Source organism: Phasianus colchicus, chromosome 5, assembly GCF_987193195.1.
Source record: "Phasianus colchicus chromosome 5, bPhaCol1.hap1.1, whole genome shotgun sequence".
NCBI classification, from domain to species: Eukaryota; Metazoa; Chordata; class Aves; order Galliformes; family Phasianidae; genus Phasianus; species Phasianus colchicus.
Genome location: NC_143440.1, coordinates 41,073,062 through 41,095,128, shown reverse-complemented (window position 1 = coordinate 41,095,128; position 22,067 = coordinate 41,073,062). Strand labels below are relative to the sequence as shown.

Genomic DNA, 22,067 nt, shown 5'->3' with positions numbered 1-22,067 from the left:
TACCTTAGTAGTCATTGGCCAATAACATAAGATCCAATGTTTTGGGAAGAATACAAGGAAGCAAAACACTGTTACTAGCAACCAATTCCTAAACATTCATCATTGCATACAGAAAATCTAGAACAGTGCTAAGCAGTTTTATATCAATGTCGTTTCTCTGCCAGAAAAGCTTGAATGAAAACATCAAAGCATAATTCAGTATACAAGATATAGATATTTTGTACCTATGTTAATAGTATACATAATACACACAAGTCAATTTGTTTCTCTAAACTCAGTATTCCATTAACATCAATTACTATCATTGATCTGGTTGTCAAAGGCAAAAACCACCTCCAAAATACACGTATATCAAATATATACTTCCACATGTTCATTTTAGCAATGGAAAAATAACTTGCTGCATGCTTCAAGAAACCTTTTGAGGAAACAAAATTTGGATTTACCACTGGAAAGACTTTATTTCCACTGTAAGTAAAACTAATTGTGTATTCTCTGTGCTCTAATCTATGGAAAAAAATGACTTACGGTCATTACACTGGCTCCCAGAATATGAAGTCATGGAGCAATCACAAGTGAAGCCTTCCCACTGCTGATTACAGATACCCTGATTTGCACAGGAATCTTCTTGGCAGGTAGTGCTTGGTCCTGAAGAAGGGATGACAAGAACAGAGTGAAACAAAGTTGAGAGAATAGTGAGGCCCACAACAATTTCAAGTCATCACTACCACTACCATTCTCATGCAGTACATAAAAAGTACTAATGAAACAGTTTTCCATTCTTAGACACATAACAAACTTGAGTAAAAGAGCACACAGACAATCGTACACTGCACAACAAAGCAGCAAACTGTAACACACAAGGAAGAAGAAAAGTGAACAGCAACATCCCCTGTTAGGCAGGCCTAACTTCACGTTCTGTGCTCACCCGAAGCAGTATATAATGAAATATGATAACGTGCCAGGGTAACTGAAACACTGCCAGGTGCATGTGCTTCCCCTGAATTATTATATTTCTTTGTTGCAGGAACACAGGCTAGGAAATAGGTCCATGAACAATGCCTTATCCTATCCAAAGAATTATTCTGTAGGTTCCTCTGGAAATGTAATGTTATAAAACAAAACAAAACCAACCAACCAAACAACTCCATAAGACTTCTCTTTCTAAACTGGACAGCTTTCCATAGCCTTCGGGAGATGCAGCCATCACTAACAGAATAGTCTTCCACTGTCTCTGGTTTGGAGCTATCTTTACTCAGATAAAATTGCAAAGGCACAGCCAAGATAACAGCAAAAAGAGCGATCTTCACATCAGAGGGACTCTGAATGACAATCTGTCATCCACAAGTAGATAGCCAGCTTTTGAAGCTGCATTATTCCACTATATGTTATACTGTTAAAAAAAAAAAAAAGCACAACGAATTTCTAAGTAGAAAAGTGCAGATAACAAGAGCAGGCAACAAAACCCCTGAGAAAAAAGATTCACCTATTGAGAAGACACAGCAGCAGACACAGTAACAGCTTGTTACCATACCTGAAGAAAGTTGTGCAGAGTTATTCAATACTTTTCCCCTCCACACACCTATTCTTCCTACTCAAGTCATCTGCAGCTGTATGAATCCCAGTAGTCTCATCAGCACAGCATGAGGGGAACAGACCACCTCTAGGTTTACATAGTGCTGACAGACTGTAGGGCACACGCTGGCAGATACATGTATGTACTCATTTCTCCCTTTCCTTTATACTTATAAAAGTCACAGATATAACCAGACAGATACACATCAGGTTGGGGTCTGACACTTACTCTAAACTTATTCTGATCCAAGAAAAGAAAGGATGAAATTTAAGAATCTGAAATACAATATTAGTTTTCATTTTGTTTGAGATTTGAGTTTTCTGAGGATAAGAACTCATTGAAGAAGAGCAGAACAGCATTTTCAATGACAATTTTTCTTCTCTCTTCCTGCACTTATCTGAGAACACTTTAATCAGTAACTGCAGTTGATAATGGGCATCATCAGACTGGTGATATCCCCTGTCCAGGTGCCACAAGAGAGATACTAGAAATCAAGGAGTAAGCTTGCATGAAGCCTTAATAACTGTGGCTGGAGGTGCTGTCAGACTAGAAAGCCAAAGCATTTGAATTATGGCCACAAAAATAGTTTCTGTATCGCATTTTACAGAAAGCAACTGTGAAGATGAAGCTGTTTTTAAAAGAGCAAGAGAAAAAATACCATCCATAAGCACCATTTGATGAGGAATTTTGGAAGGCTAACAATAAAAGAAAGCTTGAAGTCAAATCTGCTGTTGTGACGGCACAGCATAGATCCTGGGTATTATGCTTCGCCTCACTTCTCAGTACTACAGGCTATTTGCATGGTAAAAGCATCTTTGTCTCAGAGAGTTCAGCTATTTCTGCTGCTTACAGTCCTTGCTTGGTGTCATAATCCCCCATCTGTAGCAACAGAATTTTGTTCAGAGCAACTAACAGGGATGTCACAGGGAATTAGGATTTTGGAGCAAAAATTTTGGATTAAGGAGCAAAAGTGACAGAAGCACAGGAAGGCTTACAAAATGAAAACTGTTACCACGCACATGCCCTTTAGTGCTAATTAACAAGGAAAGGAAGACAAACTGTAGCAATAGAATTGATTCTAAAACACCAATGCCAGAGTTCAAGCCCATTTTTATTATCTTTCCTTTGGTAACACTTTCAACATTCTAGAATTATTCATAAAGCAAAGTTTCAGGTTGAGCTTTTGCATAATGCTGGATACATCCAATAAGTCACACTACACAGTTAATTAACTAATGCATACCGACTTATATTTTCTCCTTGAATTTGAAACATTCTGACAAAACCTGCTAATTCCCCTGACTGCATTTTATTCAGAAGTATTGTTTTTATTATCTGTTTGGAGCTGGGCTTGACACAGTCTCTTAATCCACTTTCTAATGGGCACATGGAATGAGCAGGTAGTACACAGAGAATAAGAACAGAAAACTCTCCAGTACAGAACGGCAATCCTGCTAGCAGAAGTGTGACTTGTTCTGTCTCCTCCTCTCCAGTATAAACCTACCAGCAGAGGCAGGGAATTGGCAACATGTAATGGCAAAGCAGAATTCCACACACGTGACATTTAATCATTATTTCTCCATCTTCAATTCCTTCTAAAACGGTTCAGGACCTCATAATTTGCAAATTTTCTTGGGAAAGTGTTCGAAATCCTACTTTTCTTCCAAGTTACATAGCTAGATTTATAGTTTAAAAGTTTTTGCTACTGAGCATTTTAAGAAAATCACTTTAGAAGAGTACAGAAGCCAAATTCCTCTTCCATATTTTGTTGGGAAAAATTACTTTGCCTCTCTAGCTCTTCCTGGCACTTTTAGCTGTATAGTTGGTTTCTCTTGCTGAAACTAAAAAATATTGAGTTCTACTGCTGTGCACAACTACAACTGTCATGTTTCACCCAACCGGTGGGCACTCCTGCCTTGCAAGAGGAGTCATTCCTGCTATGTCACTTATAAGCTCTTTGCAGTGAAAGGAACTTGAGGAATAAAAAGATACATTATTGCATTTAACATTCTTTCAAGTTACATAAGGAATTCAATTTCTTTATAAAACACCTGCAGGATTATAACACAAATGTCTCATACTTTGATCATAACTAGCAATAGGCTTTAAGCCAAAGCAAATCATTCTAGGTTTGCTCTGCACTAAAAATTCATTCCCACTAGAAAGAACCATTTGTGTTCATGTTATTTCTTCAGTAAGAAGATCTGCAATATGCAAGGTTCAATGGTACGAGTCCACTTTCACTTTCTGAGTCTCTAAATTGTCTACAGCTCTCACCTCTCTTTCATTTATCAGCAAAGAGATTAGAGGTTAGGAAGAGATATGAAAGAGACACACACACAACATCTGTCTTTGCAGAAGAAGGTGTTTCTTTGTCTTACAATTCATAACGTGCAAATGCCATAAAGACCTGAAATCACTATCACTAACAGCTAGACATTATGATGGGAAATTCATACTCATGTTAAATCTATAATCTTCTCTTAACAGCACCCTTCTCTCTCCTCTTTTGTAACCAGTGATATTATGAATTTAATATATGGACTCAATACAACTTTTAAAGAGGAATCATGCCTTGGAAATCAGAAGCATTAAGCAGTATATAATTCTATTCTACAACTTGTTCTTAGAGCAGTTCAAGGAGGAAACTAAGTGAAACCCAATACGTTTTCCAATTTCACAGTATATACAAAGAAATTTTTGTTACTGGTATTCCATACCATAACATCATGTAAATACTGGGAGTTAAAGAGTTAATGCCCCATGGCCATGAACCACTGATTTTCCACCTGGCTCTCAGAAGAGAAGAATTACATACCCCAGAGGCATTTGCATTCAGAGGGGAAAGATAAAGCTAGCAAGCCACCAGACTCACTCTCTTGCTGCCTGGCAGTGTGTGGTGTGCTCCCCAGCCATTTCGTCTTCAATTCAGAGTTAGGCCTTCAGTTTTGGACACTCTCTCTCATTTTATTTATTAGCCTCAATTCCAATTATATTATATTGTGTTATCTTACATTCTGATATCATATTTAGCAAATTAAGTTTCCTCCTCAGATTGTTGCCACTGTTTTGTTTTTAGGCCCAGCTCCCATCTCCCTACCCTTCCCTTCCCCCTTTCGGGCCGGTGGGCCTGCTGCTCCCCTGTCACAGGCACAGACACATCTAGATAATTCCATGACACTGGTAAAGGATGGAAAAAAAGAACACCAAAACACACAACAAAAAGTCAACTGCATAAAAGGGAGTATGCCTTGATCAGATATGACAGGGGACATGGAAGTAAACAACATTCAAGCACAGAAAATAAAAGCCAAAAGGAAAGACTGAAAGTGCTATATGTGAACAAGAAAAGTACAGTCAACTGGAAACACAGTTTTCACCACTGCAAGTTAAAGCAGTGCAGAAGTTGTGCTATCAGGGCTCATGGTCTGGTGGGTTTCGTGTTCTGAATTAGTCAAGATTTAGCAAAGGTTGGTTTCCTGAAAAGGCAGTAATCCACATTATGTACTCAAAAGAAATATTTCCCCTTAGGTGTAAATATGATCAGTCTCGTAATCTGAAATGAAGATATTCTTATATAATTAAGGACTGTATACCAAAATGAAATCAAGCAAGAATGAATCTCAACAGCTGTAACAAGTTTTTAGGTTCTGAGGACTCCTAGAAAACAAAACCAAGAAGCAAATCTGTTTGGCTCCCAGATCTCTTCTTCATGTTGCATCCACATCACTGGAAGTCAAAAATTGAACAAAACCTCCCATGCATGTGTTCTGAAGTCCGACAGACACACAAGGAAAAGGTTACAATAACTGCTGTCAGAGACACCCAGTAGTCACAGAATTGCCAGGGTTGGAAGGGACCTCAAGGATCATGAAACTCCAAACCCCCTGCCACAGGCAGGGCCACCAACCTCTCCTTTTAATACAAGACCAGGCTGCCCAGAGCCCCATCCAACTCGCCTCGAACACCTCCAGGGACGGGACATCCACAACCTTTCTGGGCAGCCCATTTCAGCACCTTACTGCTTTCATGGTAAAGAACTAGTCGCTGATGTTTAACCTAATTCTCACATCCCCTGTCACATTTTGAATGAATGGCACAGGATCTCTCAGTTCTAGAACTAATTTCTCCCCAGCATACTTCCAGGATGATGTTTCTACTTATATTAGTCCCAGCCCATGCACCTTTTATATTCTCTCAAATATAATCCTTTTGTAAGTGGAAAAGGATGAGGGTTACATTTACATAAACTTCAGAAACCTCTTATAAGCAGCACCTAACACTCTCCAAATCCCCCACTTCTGTAATGTAGACTACTTCAACCTTTTACAGCTGGGAATAAGGCAAAGATGCCAGAAAAAAAGTGGCCACAGTCAGAGGCTGTACATGCACAGAGCAAAAACTTCTGCCTTCCTCTAGGCTACCAAGTTATGCAGATTCGATGTTTCACATGCACCCAAAAATTAAAATGATCTCAGATTTCAATATTTTCACCTGTTGGGTGCCACTGCATATTAATAGCTGCAAACAGACAAACCAATTACTCATTAAAATTTTCTTTGTTTCCCCCAATTTCCCTTTTTTTTTTTCCCCCTTTTCTATGGGATCATAGAGAACTAAACTATGCAAAAAAATAACAGGCAACATTCTGAAGCAAAGATAATTGCTACCCATCAACTCCTGGAATATAGAACAGGAATATTTTAAATGGAAAATTGCATCTAATGCATTAGATCAGAACAGCAACATTGCCACATCTTCAAAATAAGTGTGTTGAATAGAAAAGGTGTTTATAAAGTTTTGTCAGGATGAAAAAACTATGTATTTTCTTTCGCAACAAAACCTTAGAATAAACCTGTGGTTTAGTTGCAAAATTTCATAATGATTAAGCTGATATCATAACAGATGCCATCTGCAGCTTCAGGCCTGTTGAACAGAGGGAGTACGTAAAGCCCATCTTCCCCTTACACCTAAATTAATTTATTCCTTTTCTATTAAAAGAAGGAACATTTTAAGCTTCCACAACATTCAGGAACAAATTAATTAGCTATAGTGTAGTCCCCAGATAAGCTGGGAAGTCTACTTTCATTGTCAAGTTTAAAAAGGATACAATTCCAACACCCTAGAAAATATATCTCTGGTAGCTATAGGATCAAAACACTATAAATTTCTAACAAGCAGATTTCCTCCCTTACTTCTAAGGATCTAGGGCATTTGTATGTAATAGAGCTGTTAATCCTTCCTTCATTATATACCTCCTAGGAGTTAGCCTTCAAACTGGTTTCCTGCCAGCACCTCATCTTTTCTGTGATTAAAGTGGTATGTTCTCAACTGCTATCTGGCCAGAGAGATTCTGCTGTCTTCCTCCCAGTTTTCCCCCCTTTTCTACTGAAGTTATTCTTGTTATTCTCTGTCACTAGCATTGCCTTGGTATTTTAACACTATCCACATAGGCTTCAGCATTTGAGCAGCCTCTAACATCACTCTTATCTCTTAGCAGATAATAATAATAAAAATATATCAGTAAAAATTTCATGTAAAGATGAACATCATGAAAGAGCCTTAGTTTCCATTTTTTTTATAAAGAAGATATCTAGTAGAAAGTTGTAAGAAAGACTTAGAAGTGTTTAAAAAGGCACGTATAAAAGTACTTGCTAATCAGGAATGATTACTTCAGCTAGTACTCATGTTTGATCAGTTATGGCTTGTAAAATGACATTAACTAATAAGGGGATATGTAGTTAGTAGATTATTTTGTAACTTAAGTTCCATACAGATATCTCCATGGGATTTGTTGTTATTTGGGTGTTTTCCATTTGTTTGTTTTGGTTAGTTTTTATTCTTCCACATTCTAAGTTACAAAACTAACTTTCATGGTCTAGTCTCACTCCTAAGAATCAATAGTAAAGTTCTCTCTTCTATCTTGCACAACTCTGATGAGCTTCTGTATCTGTATACAGAACTGCTTTTTGCCTGAATAACCATCAACCATTTCAGGAAATCAAACTGCGCTCTTACACATGTTCACAGAGATAGATACAGTCAAACCTCTCAGGTCAACAAAAAACATCTTCATGTCCTTCTTCAACCCATATGTCACCTTCAGAGGTACTAATTGCCTTTTTCCTCCAGTCTCAGAGGCGTGACTGTATCCAGTAAAAAGGTACCAAATGTTACATAAAAGCATCTTTCAGTCCAAACCAGTAATGGGGAAGAAGAACCTTCTCTACCTTGCAGGTCAGCTTTGGTCAACTCAACTTTGTTAGCAAAAACAAAAACGAAACAAAACAGAAAAGCAAAAACAATAAACAACAGGTTAGTATAAAGATAGATAAACCAGGGTGCCATCACTTTAAATAAATAAAAGTAATTAGTGTAACACCATCACAACCAATGCACATAATCAATACATGCAGGAAGAACAACATAAGCAACAAGGGCACTGAGGGACACGGCTACCTTTACTCATTACCACTTTAACAAAAGCAAAAAACAAGCAACAAATAAAACCACGAGAGGGAGGAAATGCATTTAATTCACACACAGGGACACACAATTTACAGAGTAGGAAAAGGAAAATATCACATTTTTAACAATAATTCTTCTGCATCTACTGATACTTTAGATTTTGCTTCATTTGAGAAATACTTGGAATCCATTTATGTATAAAAATCTACTTGACTTTCAGAAGAGTAGTCACGAATATTTTTGTTTTGTTTCTACATCCAAACTCAAGAACTGAACATAAATTTGCTGTCTGTCATAAGAGCATAGACTGTCTTGGCTCTTTGGACAAAGTGGATTCACTGCCAGCAAACCATAGGAGATTGATAATTCTGGAAGAAGATAACCTTTGTTTAGCCCCAGAACTGAACTTAACAGCGTATGGAAAGTGACAGTAAAAAAAAACCAAAACAACAACAAAACAGGCTTTCTTCTCATAAGCTGTTTTATGCTCAGAAATTTCAATATGCTTTTAAAAAAGCCTGCATCATCAGGTAAACAGACGACTCCTTGAGCTTTAAATCCATGCAATCTTTGGCAATCTCATCAGAGCAATCAACAGATATAACAGCAGTGCAAGCTCATTTCTTCCTATAGGCAAACATGATCTTATTATCAGTGGTAAAATCATAGCAAAAGAGAACAATGAAGCTAACAAGACTTACTGGAGATCAACTATAAGCTTGCCATAAATTGCAGAGTATAAAAAAAGCAAAACAGAATAATACCACTGATAGTCTTTTATTGGGCACAGATTTTTTTTAATTTTTATTTTTCTGCAAATGGAGAATTCATATTATGAGAAAGTCATGTAGATTTTTGGTTTCTACTACAGTGATTTTAAGTTTTCTTTTTCAGCATGGAAAAAGTATGAGGACAAAGATGGGAATACGGGCAGCAAATCCTGAATCCCCTGCCAATGAAGGTTACACATTTTTTATCATACATCACAATGGGAACAACAAAACACCCAAATACTGACCTGTTATGGTTCAAAAGATGGATATTTAAGAACTACATACTTACCCCTTTGTATCACCCTGTTCTTATAAAGTTCTAATATTAATTACTGATACTGAAGAGAGATTGGTAGCTCTCACTTTTATTTTCTCGTTTTACATTAAAAACCTTAATAAACTTCAACTGGCATGCACAGATGCAAATTTTGTGCTTCGTATGAAGTTTAACAACTTTGAAATGGGAAGAGTTTCTCCCACTTCTCTATACATCTTTCTAGACACATTCTAAGAGAGTAATTGGTGTGTAACAAACAAGCACTTTTTTCACCTGCCCACTTCCTCATCTTCTTGATGGCTGAGCAGGAACAAAACTTACATTTGTTCCCTAATCCAGTAACAAAGTAACAATGGAATACAAAATCATAAAGAATAGGAGAACTGTCAAACTATCATGGAGTAAACAAATGCTCCTCTCCTCACTGGACGAACTCTGATTCTACAGAGGAAAGTGAACCATCACCAGATTCAAAGTTTCACTACTGAGTAGATGATGAGTAAAATCCTTTTTGACATTATCTTGCTGTGAGATTTTAAGCATGAGATTAGATTTCCTTTTTTTCCACACTCTGCTTGTTACACAAAATGTGTTTCTGATTATCCAGCCTGTGTCATTCATGCTTCTCACACACCAGTGAATTCAAAAGGTTAACTACAATATTTTAAGGAAAGCAGCACAACATTTTTATTTTACTGCAGGATTTGGAAGAAGATTAAATAAGGACAAAAGTCCCAAAACATCTGGAGCAAAATCACCATCTGGTTAAGGAATAATAAATCTCATTTGTGAGAAGCTGTTTTCAGTGGGACAGGTGAGGAACAGAAGCAACATTTCTAAGACACAAAGGAAACTGCTTTGTAAAAAAAAAAAAAAAAAATGTTCTTTAACCACTGCCATTAGTGTTTGGCTCTGTTTTGTGGGGAGAAAGAGGGAAATGATATAATTTAGAATTTCAGATAGCTCTAGAGCCTGTAGTAAGCAGCACAATGATATACAAATAAAAGAAAAGAAAACATAGGAGAACAAACGGGAAATGAGCATAGAGAAAAAGGAAAACCATCCCAACTGCAAGAGGTACCCACTAACAGTTAGGGTAATATTCACTCTTTTGTGGAGTTTCAGACATCTACTTAACTTCTATCAGGAACAGTGATGAAAAAGCACTAAGTCACTTAGTCTTGATTGTTGTGGATGGAATAAATTCTGATTCATCCATTTGCTTACTACTAAGAGCAGGAAATGAGACAACTCAGCAAATGAACCTGATTAGAAATCTAGACTCAAGGAAGAGATGACTTGAAGTTTGTACTGATTTACTTTCTGGGAAGGCAATAAGATCATCTGGAATAACTTCCTCCATCTGCCAACTCTAGCCTACACTCCACAGTGCAGAAATCTTTTATCTCAAGCTCTCCAGCACCACTCATAGTGCATGTCTAACACAAATGGAAATTGTTAGAACAAGCACATGATGAGATAAAGATATAAAGAATGCTGCAATTCAAAAATCAAATGAAACAGTCATCTGGTAACATTTTTATTATTATTACTTTAGCAAATCCTAAATGCATTGGCAAAAAAAAAGTCAGCCTTTCCAGCACTTCCCCTGGTACCGAACATGGACAATTCAGGAAAAAAAGCAAGGGTGTTAAATTGCAAGAGTAAGTTCTAGCAGAATGAAGGCCATAATTCACCTTCTTATCTACTTTTTAGGTTTATAGCTGCCTCCAACTTGAACCTTGTTCAAGTGCTTTATAAGAGAAGGGAAACGCTCCTTACATTTATGAGAGTGAAATAATCCCCACATCCAGGCAGCTACGCTGCAGGTACTAGATAGTTATGCATACAAAATAAGTGCCACCTTACATGACCATATGCTGACATTAAGTAGTCCTGGATATTAGGAGACTAAGGAACTGCACTGTGTACAAGAAGAAGGAAATCCAATAGCTCTTACAATGGTGTCAAGTCTTCTGGGAAATATTCCATTCTGGAGGCACACCCAGAACAACAGATTCATCTAATGAGAAATCCTTGAAAGAGAAAGACTACTGACTATACAGCCAACCAATTAAGCTAGTTTTAAATAGAAGAATTACCAGAAATCACTAATGTTAAAGAGGAGCTTTTAGTGCACTGAAGGTAATCGGAAAAGACATTTTCAAAAACCCCAAATGGATTATTTTTTTTTCCTCGAACCTCAGAAATAACACCACAGCAAAGATACATTTCTTCTTTTAGCAATGTAGCTCAGCTACAAATGGGCAAAGCCACAAGTTCTGTTATACTAAGTTCACTTCCACAAGGAACAGTGTGGTTAACACTTAAAAGCTGCAGAAAGGCAGAAAGAAGAACAGCATAAAGCAGTGCAGAATTTACCAATACTGTGAAATTGGAGTTGACATTGATTGGGCTCTCACAAACTAGAGTATTATTGTGGGAGTGTGGCAACAGGGCCAAAGTGCAGGAGTTCCCAGCCAACCGGAAGGCATATAAACGATTAAGAGATTGGATTTAATTGCAATGCCAATTTGGTTTTTCTTGGGTACTTAAAGATGGCTCTAAGATGGCACTTTGAGTCCTAGGAAGGGACAGTCTTGACAAGTGTCAATATATCAATATGACGTAACCTGAGATCTTGACATGGTTCATTTGGTAAATTCATGTCTGTGAAGACCAGTTAGGAAAACATCTTGAACATGTAAACTATAAATCTCTCCTGATAAAATCTATTTTCCTCTAGTGAATAGTAACCAACATAGCAGATTGGTGTTCAGTGGAGCTAGACACAATCATGACTTTCATTTAACCCAACCAGCAGAACCCTGGACTTTTTTATGCCAAGTATCCCATATGCTATGGGAATTGATAATAAACATGTGATTGCTGATGATGTCAATATTATTTTAGAAAATGGCAACTAAACAAGAACAGTAAATTATTCAAAAGAAGCTTCAAGAAACCACTGCTCTTTACAAGCTTCAAGAAGTCACAACACATTTGTTTCCATAAAAAAAAGTTTTCCAGGTGGTAGGACAACGTTGGGGAACAGCCTCAAATGCTTTTATTGAAAACCCACTTCCTCAACAAAGAATTTCTGTTATAGTGTGATCTTCACCCTTCGATTACTAACACTCCTGTCCATTTTCCTTATCTCTACCTGGTCCTCAAAATAATTATTTATGCAAGTGTCAAAAAGAAATAGAGAAAGAGGACTTTCTCAAGCACTAGTGAACTACAGGTTCAAGTTTTCTTTCATAGTATTAAGACATTAATAAATTACTCTAAGAATAGCACAAGAGTAGTCCAACTCAGTACTAGCCCTTCTATTTCTGGAAACACTTCATAAGGTACTAATAGTCAAGAGAAAAGCTGATGATGAGGCAACTTATAGTCTCCCCATGGAAACACAAATGTGTGGAAACACAAATGGATTGCAGCAAAGGATTTCTTGAAGAAAGCAAACTAATGAAATAGACTATAAAGTAGACAAATAGATGCACAGGAGGCAGTAAAGAAGAGAAGAGCACGTGAGAGGGGAACCACTCTGAAATCAGTCATACCTTCACATCCACGTTCAATCTGCCCACTGCGGTGCAGAGCGTCATTTATTAGATCAGGCAGACGCCCATTCAAGTCCACAGATGCTAGACAGCCCTGAAATCCGTCACGTGAGGCCACTAGCTTTGGAAGGTTGCTGTACATGCCTTGAGCTAGACCAGCAATGTAGAGATCACCTGCAGGAGAAAAGGGTAAACATACAAGAAGTTACATAACTTTTAAATTGGCTTTTCCCCACTCCCAAAATTAGTGAGTCAAACATCTGCTTAGGAAAGGTTAAAAGAAAAGTAGGATATTGTAAAGGTCCAGAAGTCATTTCTGGCTATTTAATATGCATACATGCTGTCTGACTGGTGTCCTTGATCTACATCCAACTACAACCAAATCTTAACTTAACCTAAAGCAACATTTACTACCCTCACTTGGAGCCCTCACACAACTCTGTCTTTCATGTCATTTTCTAAAACTGAAGTAATTACGAATGCATTTCCCTTGTATAGCCCTAACTTCATCTGTTTGTTCCTAACAAACAGAAACTTAATTGCACTTAATCTAGGGAAAAAAACCTCATATTGGTCATCAATTTCTAAGCAAAAAGAAACATAAAAAATCATTCACGATGAACTATTTATTCTGGTATGGAAACTGCCAAACAGAGAAAGTGAAAAATGAACTTGAAAGCCAAAAATCTGAAAATTCCAGATTTTCTGTTCTGAAACCCATAGTGTTTTCAAGCTTACTGGTTAAGCCCTGCTGAAATAAAGAGTGGGGTGGGGAAATGTCATTCTTGTAGAATTTACCCTTAAGATCCAGATTTTTGGCTCCATTGATAACTTGAGTGACCATCTTAGTGTCCACCTTTAGACTGTGTGTGTTACTGTTATCTCTGGTGATGACAACATTGTGCCACTGGTTGTCATTGAGAGGACGGTCACTGTTGCCTTTAATAACATTGGGTCCATTCCCAAGGTCAAACACATAGTGTATATAGCTGTAAACATAATAAGAACCAGTTAAAATTAAACAACTCCAGCATTGATAAGATGATAAAGTAACATATACAATTCATGAAATAAAGTGTCTCTGGATTAGAAAGTTCTAGTTAACCAAAATTGAAGCCCCTGATTCAGAAAGGTGAGTTTTCTTTTCCACCATGTGTAAGGGTTCACATTTTGAGAGATTACATTTGAAGTAATCAGATTGTAATAATAAAGTATTCCTTTTTTTTTCTTTTTTTTCTTTTTTCTTTTTTTTTTTTTTAAAGTTCTTTTGGACCCACAAAAACTTCTGACTGTGCCTGTAATTATTTTTAAAAATAGGTAAGATCAATTGATGTAGTGGAGAGCAATGCTAGATATACTTATTTAGGGCACGTATTCCCCAGATTCTGAGTTCTGAGTAACCCTTTTGAAAAGTTAATTGGGAAACTCACTCAAAATATTGCACTAAAATTCACATGAGATCCTATGCTTATTCAAACAGCTGGAAAACAATCAGTTTATGTTTTTCCAAAAAGACTTGCTAACAAAGTTTGAAGTTGTGAGACTGTTACCCTGAATTGCTTATACAGTTCAAACACTGAAATCCACCTGAGGATATTCTTTTCAGAAAATGAAGACAAAATTCAAACCTCAACAGAGCTCATGACTTTTTTTTTATTGATTTATTGTTAGTCAATGTCTCACCTACAGAAACCCATGCAAAGTTAAAAAATAAAATGGACTAAACCTCAGTTATATTAAAATAAACAGGACTAGTTAAGTGTGTTTGTGGAATTCATGTTTACAGTGTCTAGATGTGTCAGTGACTACAAGACAAACATTTACTCAACTGATAAATGCACTTTTTTCCTTTTTAAAGCTATTGGCCTTGACAAAAGAATACACTGGCTCAAGAGCAAGCTCAGTTCACTCTATTTGAGCATCACTAGAAGGAACACAAATTTGGCAGCCCACAAGATCTTTATTCCTTCCATGGAGGTGGCAGAAACGCAACAGGTCAGTTACAGGGAAGGAGAGAAAAAAAACAAAAGGAACAAACTCGGAGCCCTCGGCATATTTTCTGCAAGATTAACAAGAAAAAAAAATGTAGACATAATCAAATCCAAAGGACTTCAAACTTTGTTTTTCACATACTGTAAACATGCCTTTCCCTAAGCCACAGGGAGAAAGTCAACATCAAAAATCAGGAATCTTAAGTTACAGTCCTTACATCCAACTGTTTTGTCATACACCTCAGAAAACAGAAAAATGTGAGACTGATTTTTCTATGCAAGAGTTTAAATTTCATCTATAAAATGAAACCCTGGTAGAAAAAGCAGAATGTTCACTTACCCCTTGACTAGCTCAACTGCAATGAAGTCATTACCATCACCGCTGTTAAAGAGTATGAAACCATCAGCTGAAGTGGTCTTGAACTGAAAGAAGAGGTGCATGGATGTATAAGCCTGCAAGGTGGCCAGACTCAAGTAGCTGCTCTTAGTCTTGAATGTCACAGGGTCAGCTATAATGTTGCGGAGACCAAAGCGTGCCTTCAGCTCACAGTAGTCAATATCACCATTCTTGCACAGGTCAATGTAGAGCATCCCATTGAACATGAGGCTCTGAAGGTGACCAATAAAGCTAGAAGGGATGACAGAAATGTAACGTTTCTCCGTCATGATCCCTGTCTCGATGTTATGGAACTCCAAGCGGGTGTGATCACCAACCATTGTGCCTGAAAAACAAAAAAGAAAGAAGAACAGGCAGAAAGCCTAGGCATCAGTAATAGGTTCTATGGAGTCCTTCACCCCCCCAGTTTCCAGACTTACAGCATTACTAAATTAATTCTACAAAAAAAAAGAAAAAAAAAGAAATGACAGTCTTGGTGAAGTAGCTTGAGTATACCGGCTGCAAGAACCTGGACAAAAACATTAAGACAGGACTGAAGGGTCATGAAAGTCACAGAAACATAGAATGGTTTGGATTGGAAAGGACCTTAAGATCATCTAGTTCCAACCCCCCTGCTATACGCAGGGACACTCCCCACTAGATCAGTCTGCCCAAAGCCCCACCCAGCCAGGCTTCGAATGCTCCAGGGAGGGGGCATCTACAACCTCTCTTTTTCTAGTGTCTGATCACCCTCACAAATAATTAATTTCTTCCTAATATCTAGTCTTAATCTACCCTCTTCCAGTTTAAAGTCATTTCTCTTCATTCTATGACTACATGCCTTTAAACAAAGACTATTGTTCTGGATTTTCATGACCAGCTGTTGGCAGCAAGACCAGGTCTGCAGGGAGATAGCTGTGAACAGAGGTCAGAGACCATGCTGGCCCACATATGGCCATTACCAGTCAGTTCCAAAAAGCCCCCCCTCACCATCCCCTTGGACTCAGCTGCACCCCTCAGGTATGCTGGTAGCACCTCAAAGCAAAGATGCTTAAGAAAGGAGAAAATGCTGCATGGAAGTGAGGAAGAAGGAAAGAAAAGTGCAAGAATGCCCTGCAAACACTGAGGTCCGGGAAGGAAGAGGGGGATGAGGCACAGCAGGCACTAGAGCAGAGATTCTGCCACAGCCCATGGAGGACCGCTCCATAGCAGATATTCACACTACAGCCCAGAGGTGACCTCACACCACACCAGGCAGATGTGCCATGGAAGAATTGTGACCTGGGGAGGACACACACTGAGGCAGTTTTTCCTGACAGACAGTGGAGATGACCCATGCTCGAGCAGTTCAGATGCAACTGCAGCCTGCGAAAAGAACCCATGCTGGCACAGAAGAAAATTGCATGGAAGAAATAGTTGCAGAGAAGACTGCAACCTCCAATTCAACATCTTCCCATTCTGCTCAAGGAGATAAAGGAGTTGGCAAAGGAAGGTGTGAAATTGAGTCTGAGAAAAGGAGGGGGAAAAATATTTAAATTTTTGTCATTATTTCTCACCATCTTACTCAATTTTTACTTGGCAATAAATTATTTTTCCTTGTGTTGAGCATGTTTTGTGCACAGCATTAAGGGGCAGCTGAATTCCTCATCTCTATGCTGAACCATGAGCGATCATCTTATTTTCTCTCTCCTTTTGAGGAGATGCAGTGAGCACAGCTGAGCTTCCAGCAGCTGGCCAGGGGCAGCCTCCCATTAGTGCTGATCAGCACAGCACACCAGGTAACCTCAGTCCACTTACAGAACTCCCAGATTATAAGATACCATTTTCAATTTTATACACACAACATTGAGGAACAGAGAGGTAAACATAGAAATGTGAGTTTGGATCTCAAACATTTGGTATCCAACTTAGCAGAATATATAGCTACTTAACTGTTCTCATTTGAGGCTCAGTACTTCTAGAGAAAACAGCCAAGATCCTAATAAGTTTCCACCCCACACCCAACAAAAGAAGATAGGTACAATTAGAGACTATATGTGAAGTATCTGACTTCAAGCCACTTTCTGCAGCTTTTCATAGCAACTCTAAGGCAGAAGAGTCAGTTCCTCTGGGCAATATTTGGATGCCTTATTAGAAGTTTTTTTTTTTTTTTTTTTTTTTCCATGCTGTCTCTTTCAATACAGACTAATCAGTGTGATTCTTAAAAACAGGTCCCTTCTTTACTATACAGCCCTACATCAGCTCTATTGGTTCTCCTACTGCAGAAATGTTTTAACACACTGGTGAAGTTCTACCAGGTTTAAAAGAATAAAAGGCACAAAAATACACTAGTTTTGTGAAAAAACTGATACCAGATAAAGACATGCTAATTATTTGGAATGGGATACAGATAAGAAGAATTTATCAATAATATCATGCTGGATTGCATCTGTTGGTCAATTAGCATGCATACACAGCTCTTGACTAGCCACTGCAGAAGTTATATCTGAGATACTGAGAGTGGATCTGTAAGCCTCACTGTTCACTATACTTCAATTTCAAGAAAAACTCCTCTTTTAATTTGCCTGAGAGATCCACTGGACTTAGAAGCTTCCTCATCCTTAGTACTGCCACCTGAGATCTGCTTTCATTTCTCACCTAACTCCCAGATTAAGAAACAAAATCTTTCATCACTTCTATTTGTAACATATTGTTGTTGGTTTTTTTCCTGTTGTCTGAACTAATTGTTTATATGACGAGTCAAATTAGGTGAGCTGACAGTCTCTAACTTGCTTAGGCCTTCTTCAATACTAAATATCCAACTCGCCTTTCATGACCAAACACTAAGTGAAATTTTTCAACTTATACTTTGAAAAACTTGATCACAGTTTGACAAAGACTGTAAAAAGGAAGTTGTTAGAAAAAAAAAAAGTGTTCTCAAGTATTTACTCAAAATACAAATATAAAAATGTGATTTTTTTTCCTTTCTTTTTGCTTATTCCCAATTTCAACAGTAGATCTAAATTTAGAGACAGTTATACAAAGACCTTTGACATGGAAATCAGCAACCCAAGCACATAGATTGGACAAATTTACAAGTAAATGAAAGCAGTCACATACTCCTGACTATTCAGAAATTCAATCTGTAGTACAAATACAAATGTTTTAAAATTCTGAAACAGGCCTTTATATGAAATATTTTATTCTGACAAAATGTCAGGTCATAGGCACTGAAAAAAATCTGGGTACGGTAAGTTTCTTTAGACAAACTATTTCTTACCCACCTTTAAGACTTTCTTTAGTATCATCACCATTTACCAAACAAAAATTTCTAACTTTTCTAAACCAAGAGAATTGTATTTCTCTTTTGAAAAAAATAACATTTCAATCCTGTTTTTTTTCTGTTTTGTTTTGTTTTTTATTTTTTTTTAAACTTCAGCAGGTTGGTAAACTAAAAATGTAGAGATGTCAGGTACCAAGAGCAGGGAGATTCTTCTACTCTTAATTAGATGCAAAGAACAATTTGTGAGAGTAGGGGATACAAAGCTAGGCCTTTGAAAGCTGGAATACACTGGGATAGGAAACACATACAGGGGGAATTAAAAATTGAGTGAATGAGGTTGGAAGAGGTAAATTCAGACTTTTAGAAGATGTAAGAAATGGGAAAAATGAGACTGTCTTAAGAAAAATAGGACAGCAATGGCAGTACAGATAGTCAGGAGAAGTTCCGCGAAAGGCTGAAAAGAGCATGATATTACAGGACAGAGGTATCTTCTCGTAAAAGACCACAGGGTTAAAATCTGGTATCTTCAGGTCTCAGCAGCTGTCAGTCCTAGAGTTCTTCTCATTTGCTTCATTCTGGTCTGTACAGAGTATTTTAACAACTACCACATTCAGCAGCTTGTCAGTTCAAGTGGTAGCAAACAAAGATTTCCAGCCTCTACTGTGGAATTCGGGTGCTAATAAGATGCTGTGGAGAGAAATATGCCTGCTGTACTTACACATCATTTACCACTGATATTCAGTGGTCAGTTACAGTGAGAAGGGAGTAGAAGAGTTTTGTGATTAAGCAGCAAAATGCTGTCCAGAGGAACTGGATGATGACTCTGCCTTAAGCTGCCTGTAGGAAGCCAGTAAGTCAGAAAGTCCATGGCAAATTTTTCACAAGTGATCGTTAACTGTCTTGATACAGTTCTCCCAGTAGCAGAAATGAGATAATAGAACCCAATTTACAGACTTGCTGAATAGTCACACACATAAATGATTGAGAAATCATGTCAAAATTGTACCAAATGCACCTAACTTTGATTTGATGCCTTCGAAACCTGTAAAAGGGGAAAAAAACTCCTACTCACTTCATAAAACAGACAAAGGAGTGAATCTAGATACAACTTCTTACTTCCACATAAACATATTGGTGAGTGGCATACACAAGGGGAAAAAAACAGCTCTATATTAAGAACAAAATTTAATTTGCGTGCATTGTTCCAAACGAGCAACAATCAATTAGGTTGCTTGTTTTTAATGGGGGCCTAATTTAGACTTCTGATCTATGCCTAAAGAGAGCATGAATCCAGTGGAAAAATCTATGTGACCACATCTAAAACTATATCATATATCCCAGGAAGCAGAATGCAGATTGCACAGGAAGTCTTAACTCTGGTTTTGACTTTTGACTTCACTGTGGCGGTCGTCTTTTAATAGATATTTTTAGCAGCAATGCATCTTTAATTATGTAATTCATGTACATATGCAGATCCTATTTTAGTATAGGATTGTATCATTATTATTTATAAACACTGTTTCACAAAAAATGGACTATGAAAAACAGATGGCATTTCTGGGGACTGAGTTACAAATGCAGAGAGTGCCACCTCATGGTACTTGCTGGAAAAAAAACAACTCATATCCAGAGAAGCTGTTCTACTAAAATGCAAAAGTAAAAAAGATGATGCATTTACCTGCATGTTTCACTAATTCAGAAAGATCCCACTTGAATAAAATTTCATTTTCCTCCAGGCTAGTGTTGATCAAGTCTCTGCCAATTCTTACAAGGCAATTTTTTCATTCATATTCTTCTTCGATTCTCTCTTGCAAATTATCAGCTTATAGCACAGGATATATTTACTTCAGAGGGAAAATTTACATTAAGTCATTTTCCTGCAAACCCCTATCTTTGGACTTATTTCAAAATCCTACTCCTGGCCTACCAGACAATCTCATTACCACATTACTTACAATTCATTATATTTACACAGTAATAAAAAACATTTTGCAGAGATAGGCAGCTCCAGAAACATATATCCTACAGTAGCTGTTCTCTCTCATTGCTTTCTGAGTAGAAGCTTGTAGAGAGGACACCAGCATTTAGCAAAACAGCAGTGGATACAAGTAAATGAATATACTCTTATCAATGTTGCCTTAATGTTCTTTGTGATCCTATTGTCAGTCTTGAATTCTATCGTCAGTGTGAAACTCCTGGTGTTTTTCTTAAAAACTCAGTTTCTACAGTTGTACAGCTTTGAGAAATTTTATATTATTATTCAAAAAATGAAAAAGGTTTCTGTCTCTTCCAGCTGTGGAGAAATAGACAAGAAATATCACATATAAAGATCTTTTTTTCTGCAATGAAAAAAAAGATCATTGTAAAGTAGTTTGGTCATTTTTGTGCAAATCTCCTAACTTGGGACACATCTTTTTTTCCTCCTCTTCAATTCCATTTCTACAAAAAGAAGCATAAGCTTAAAAATCTGTCAGAGAATGCAAGAAAAAAAAAATAAGACTGACACATTCCGTGTGTTACAATAAGCAATATTTCAGTGAGTTAGGGTCCTTCCTAATCTCTTGAAGAAAGCTGAGAGCAAAGTGTTCTATTTGCCCTTTCTTCTGCATGGCTCTAAGCCATGGGCACAAGAATTTTAAAAACAATAGTAGAGACAGAAGTCCACATTCTTTACCATATCTATCAAATGCAGGTTTTAACTTCCAGGAAAAGTTTGTTCAAAGGAAAGTTTTAGAAGGCTTAAGCTTTCATTCCACAGCACAGGAAATTGCCACACTCGCAGCTCAGGAATGAGGTGTACTCAGAGCCTATCTGAGCCAGGCACAAGAGTATGTGATGTTCAACACCTTTGTGCTTTTGACTATGTGCAAGCTCATTTGTCTCCTAAGCGCATAACTCAGATATGATTATTGGCTCAGAACCTTCTGGAACTGGCTGGGAACAGTTCTTGTCACAGAGCTGAACAATAGTTTTCAGCATAGCACTATTAAGTACACAGAAAGTGACGAGGATCAGCAAAAAAAAAAAAAAAAAAAAAAAAAGAGGAGAGAGACAAAAAGACAGGGGGAATGGATGTAAAAGCAGAGAAGAGATGGGGAGTAGAGAACAACAGTAATAACCAGAACTACTTATACACTGCACTCACCCTCAGCAACGTCATCATCCACCATCAGTTTGAGGCTCTTTCCACGTCGAACTACCCGAACAGTGTGCCACTCATTGTCGTTTAGTTTCTGCCCCGCATAAAGAGTTTCAGGTCCCTTGCCTGCAGATGGTGATAGGTTTGACAGTTAAGAACAGACTTCAAATTAGTTCAATATCTGACCAATTGGAAAAGTCACCAAAATCAACCTGGTGCAATACAGACTAGGAAACTGGGTAGGTGCATTATTGCCTGCAATCAACCCTCAGAAGTACGCCTTTCCAGCTCAAAGGGAGTCAAGGGTCACAAACATTTATACTCAGAGCAGTGCCTTTCTCTCCAGAGGTCACACATATATCACAAGAGATAGAAATCCCTCTGGTGCTATAGTACAGGGCACGGCAGTATTAGAAAAATGAGTTGATGACAGAAATAACTCTAGGGTAAAGTAACCATTTACAATTTTTTCTCTCTTAAGAACCTTCATTTACACTAGTCACAAGGGATTCTTTCCAGAGTTAATCACACTGGCCTCCCAACACTTAAGTATCAAACACCAGGCTGTTTTCAGTCTTTCAGTCTCAAAAATAAAGAATTAACTCAAAAAAAGAAATATAGTAATAACAATACTACAGA

At 37.6% G+C, this 22,067-nt stretch overlaps 1 protein-coding gene across 1 annotated transcript in view; it reads right to left on the bottom strand.

Annotated features, from left to right (window-relative positions):
• The window catches only part of NRXN3 (neurexin 3), a 938,203-nt gene that overhangs the window by 509,816 nt on the left and 406,320 nt on the right, over window positions 1-22,067 (bottom strand). Inside the window, exons 12-16 of the mRNA XM_090141457.1 lie at window positions 21,435-21,554; window positions 14,992-15,373; window positions 13,459-13,649; window positions 12,661-12,834; window positions 529-648 (exon numbers count right to left, since the gene is read on the bottom strand). Of these exons, the coding sequence (XP_089997583.1) occupies window positions 529-648; window positions 12,661-12,834; window positions 13,459-13,649; window positions 14,992-15,373; window positions 21,435-21,554 (987 nt within the window). The remainder of the gene's footprint in view (window positions 1-528; window positions 649-12,660; window positions 12,835-13,458; window positions 13,650-14,991; window positions 15,374-21,434; window positions 21,555-22,067) is intronic.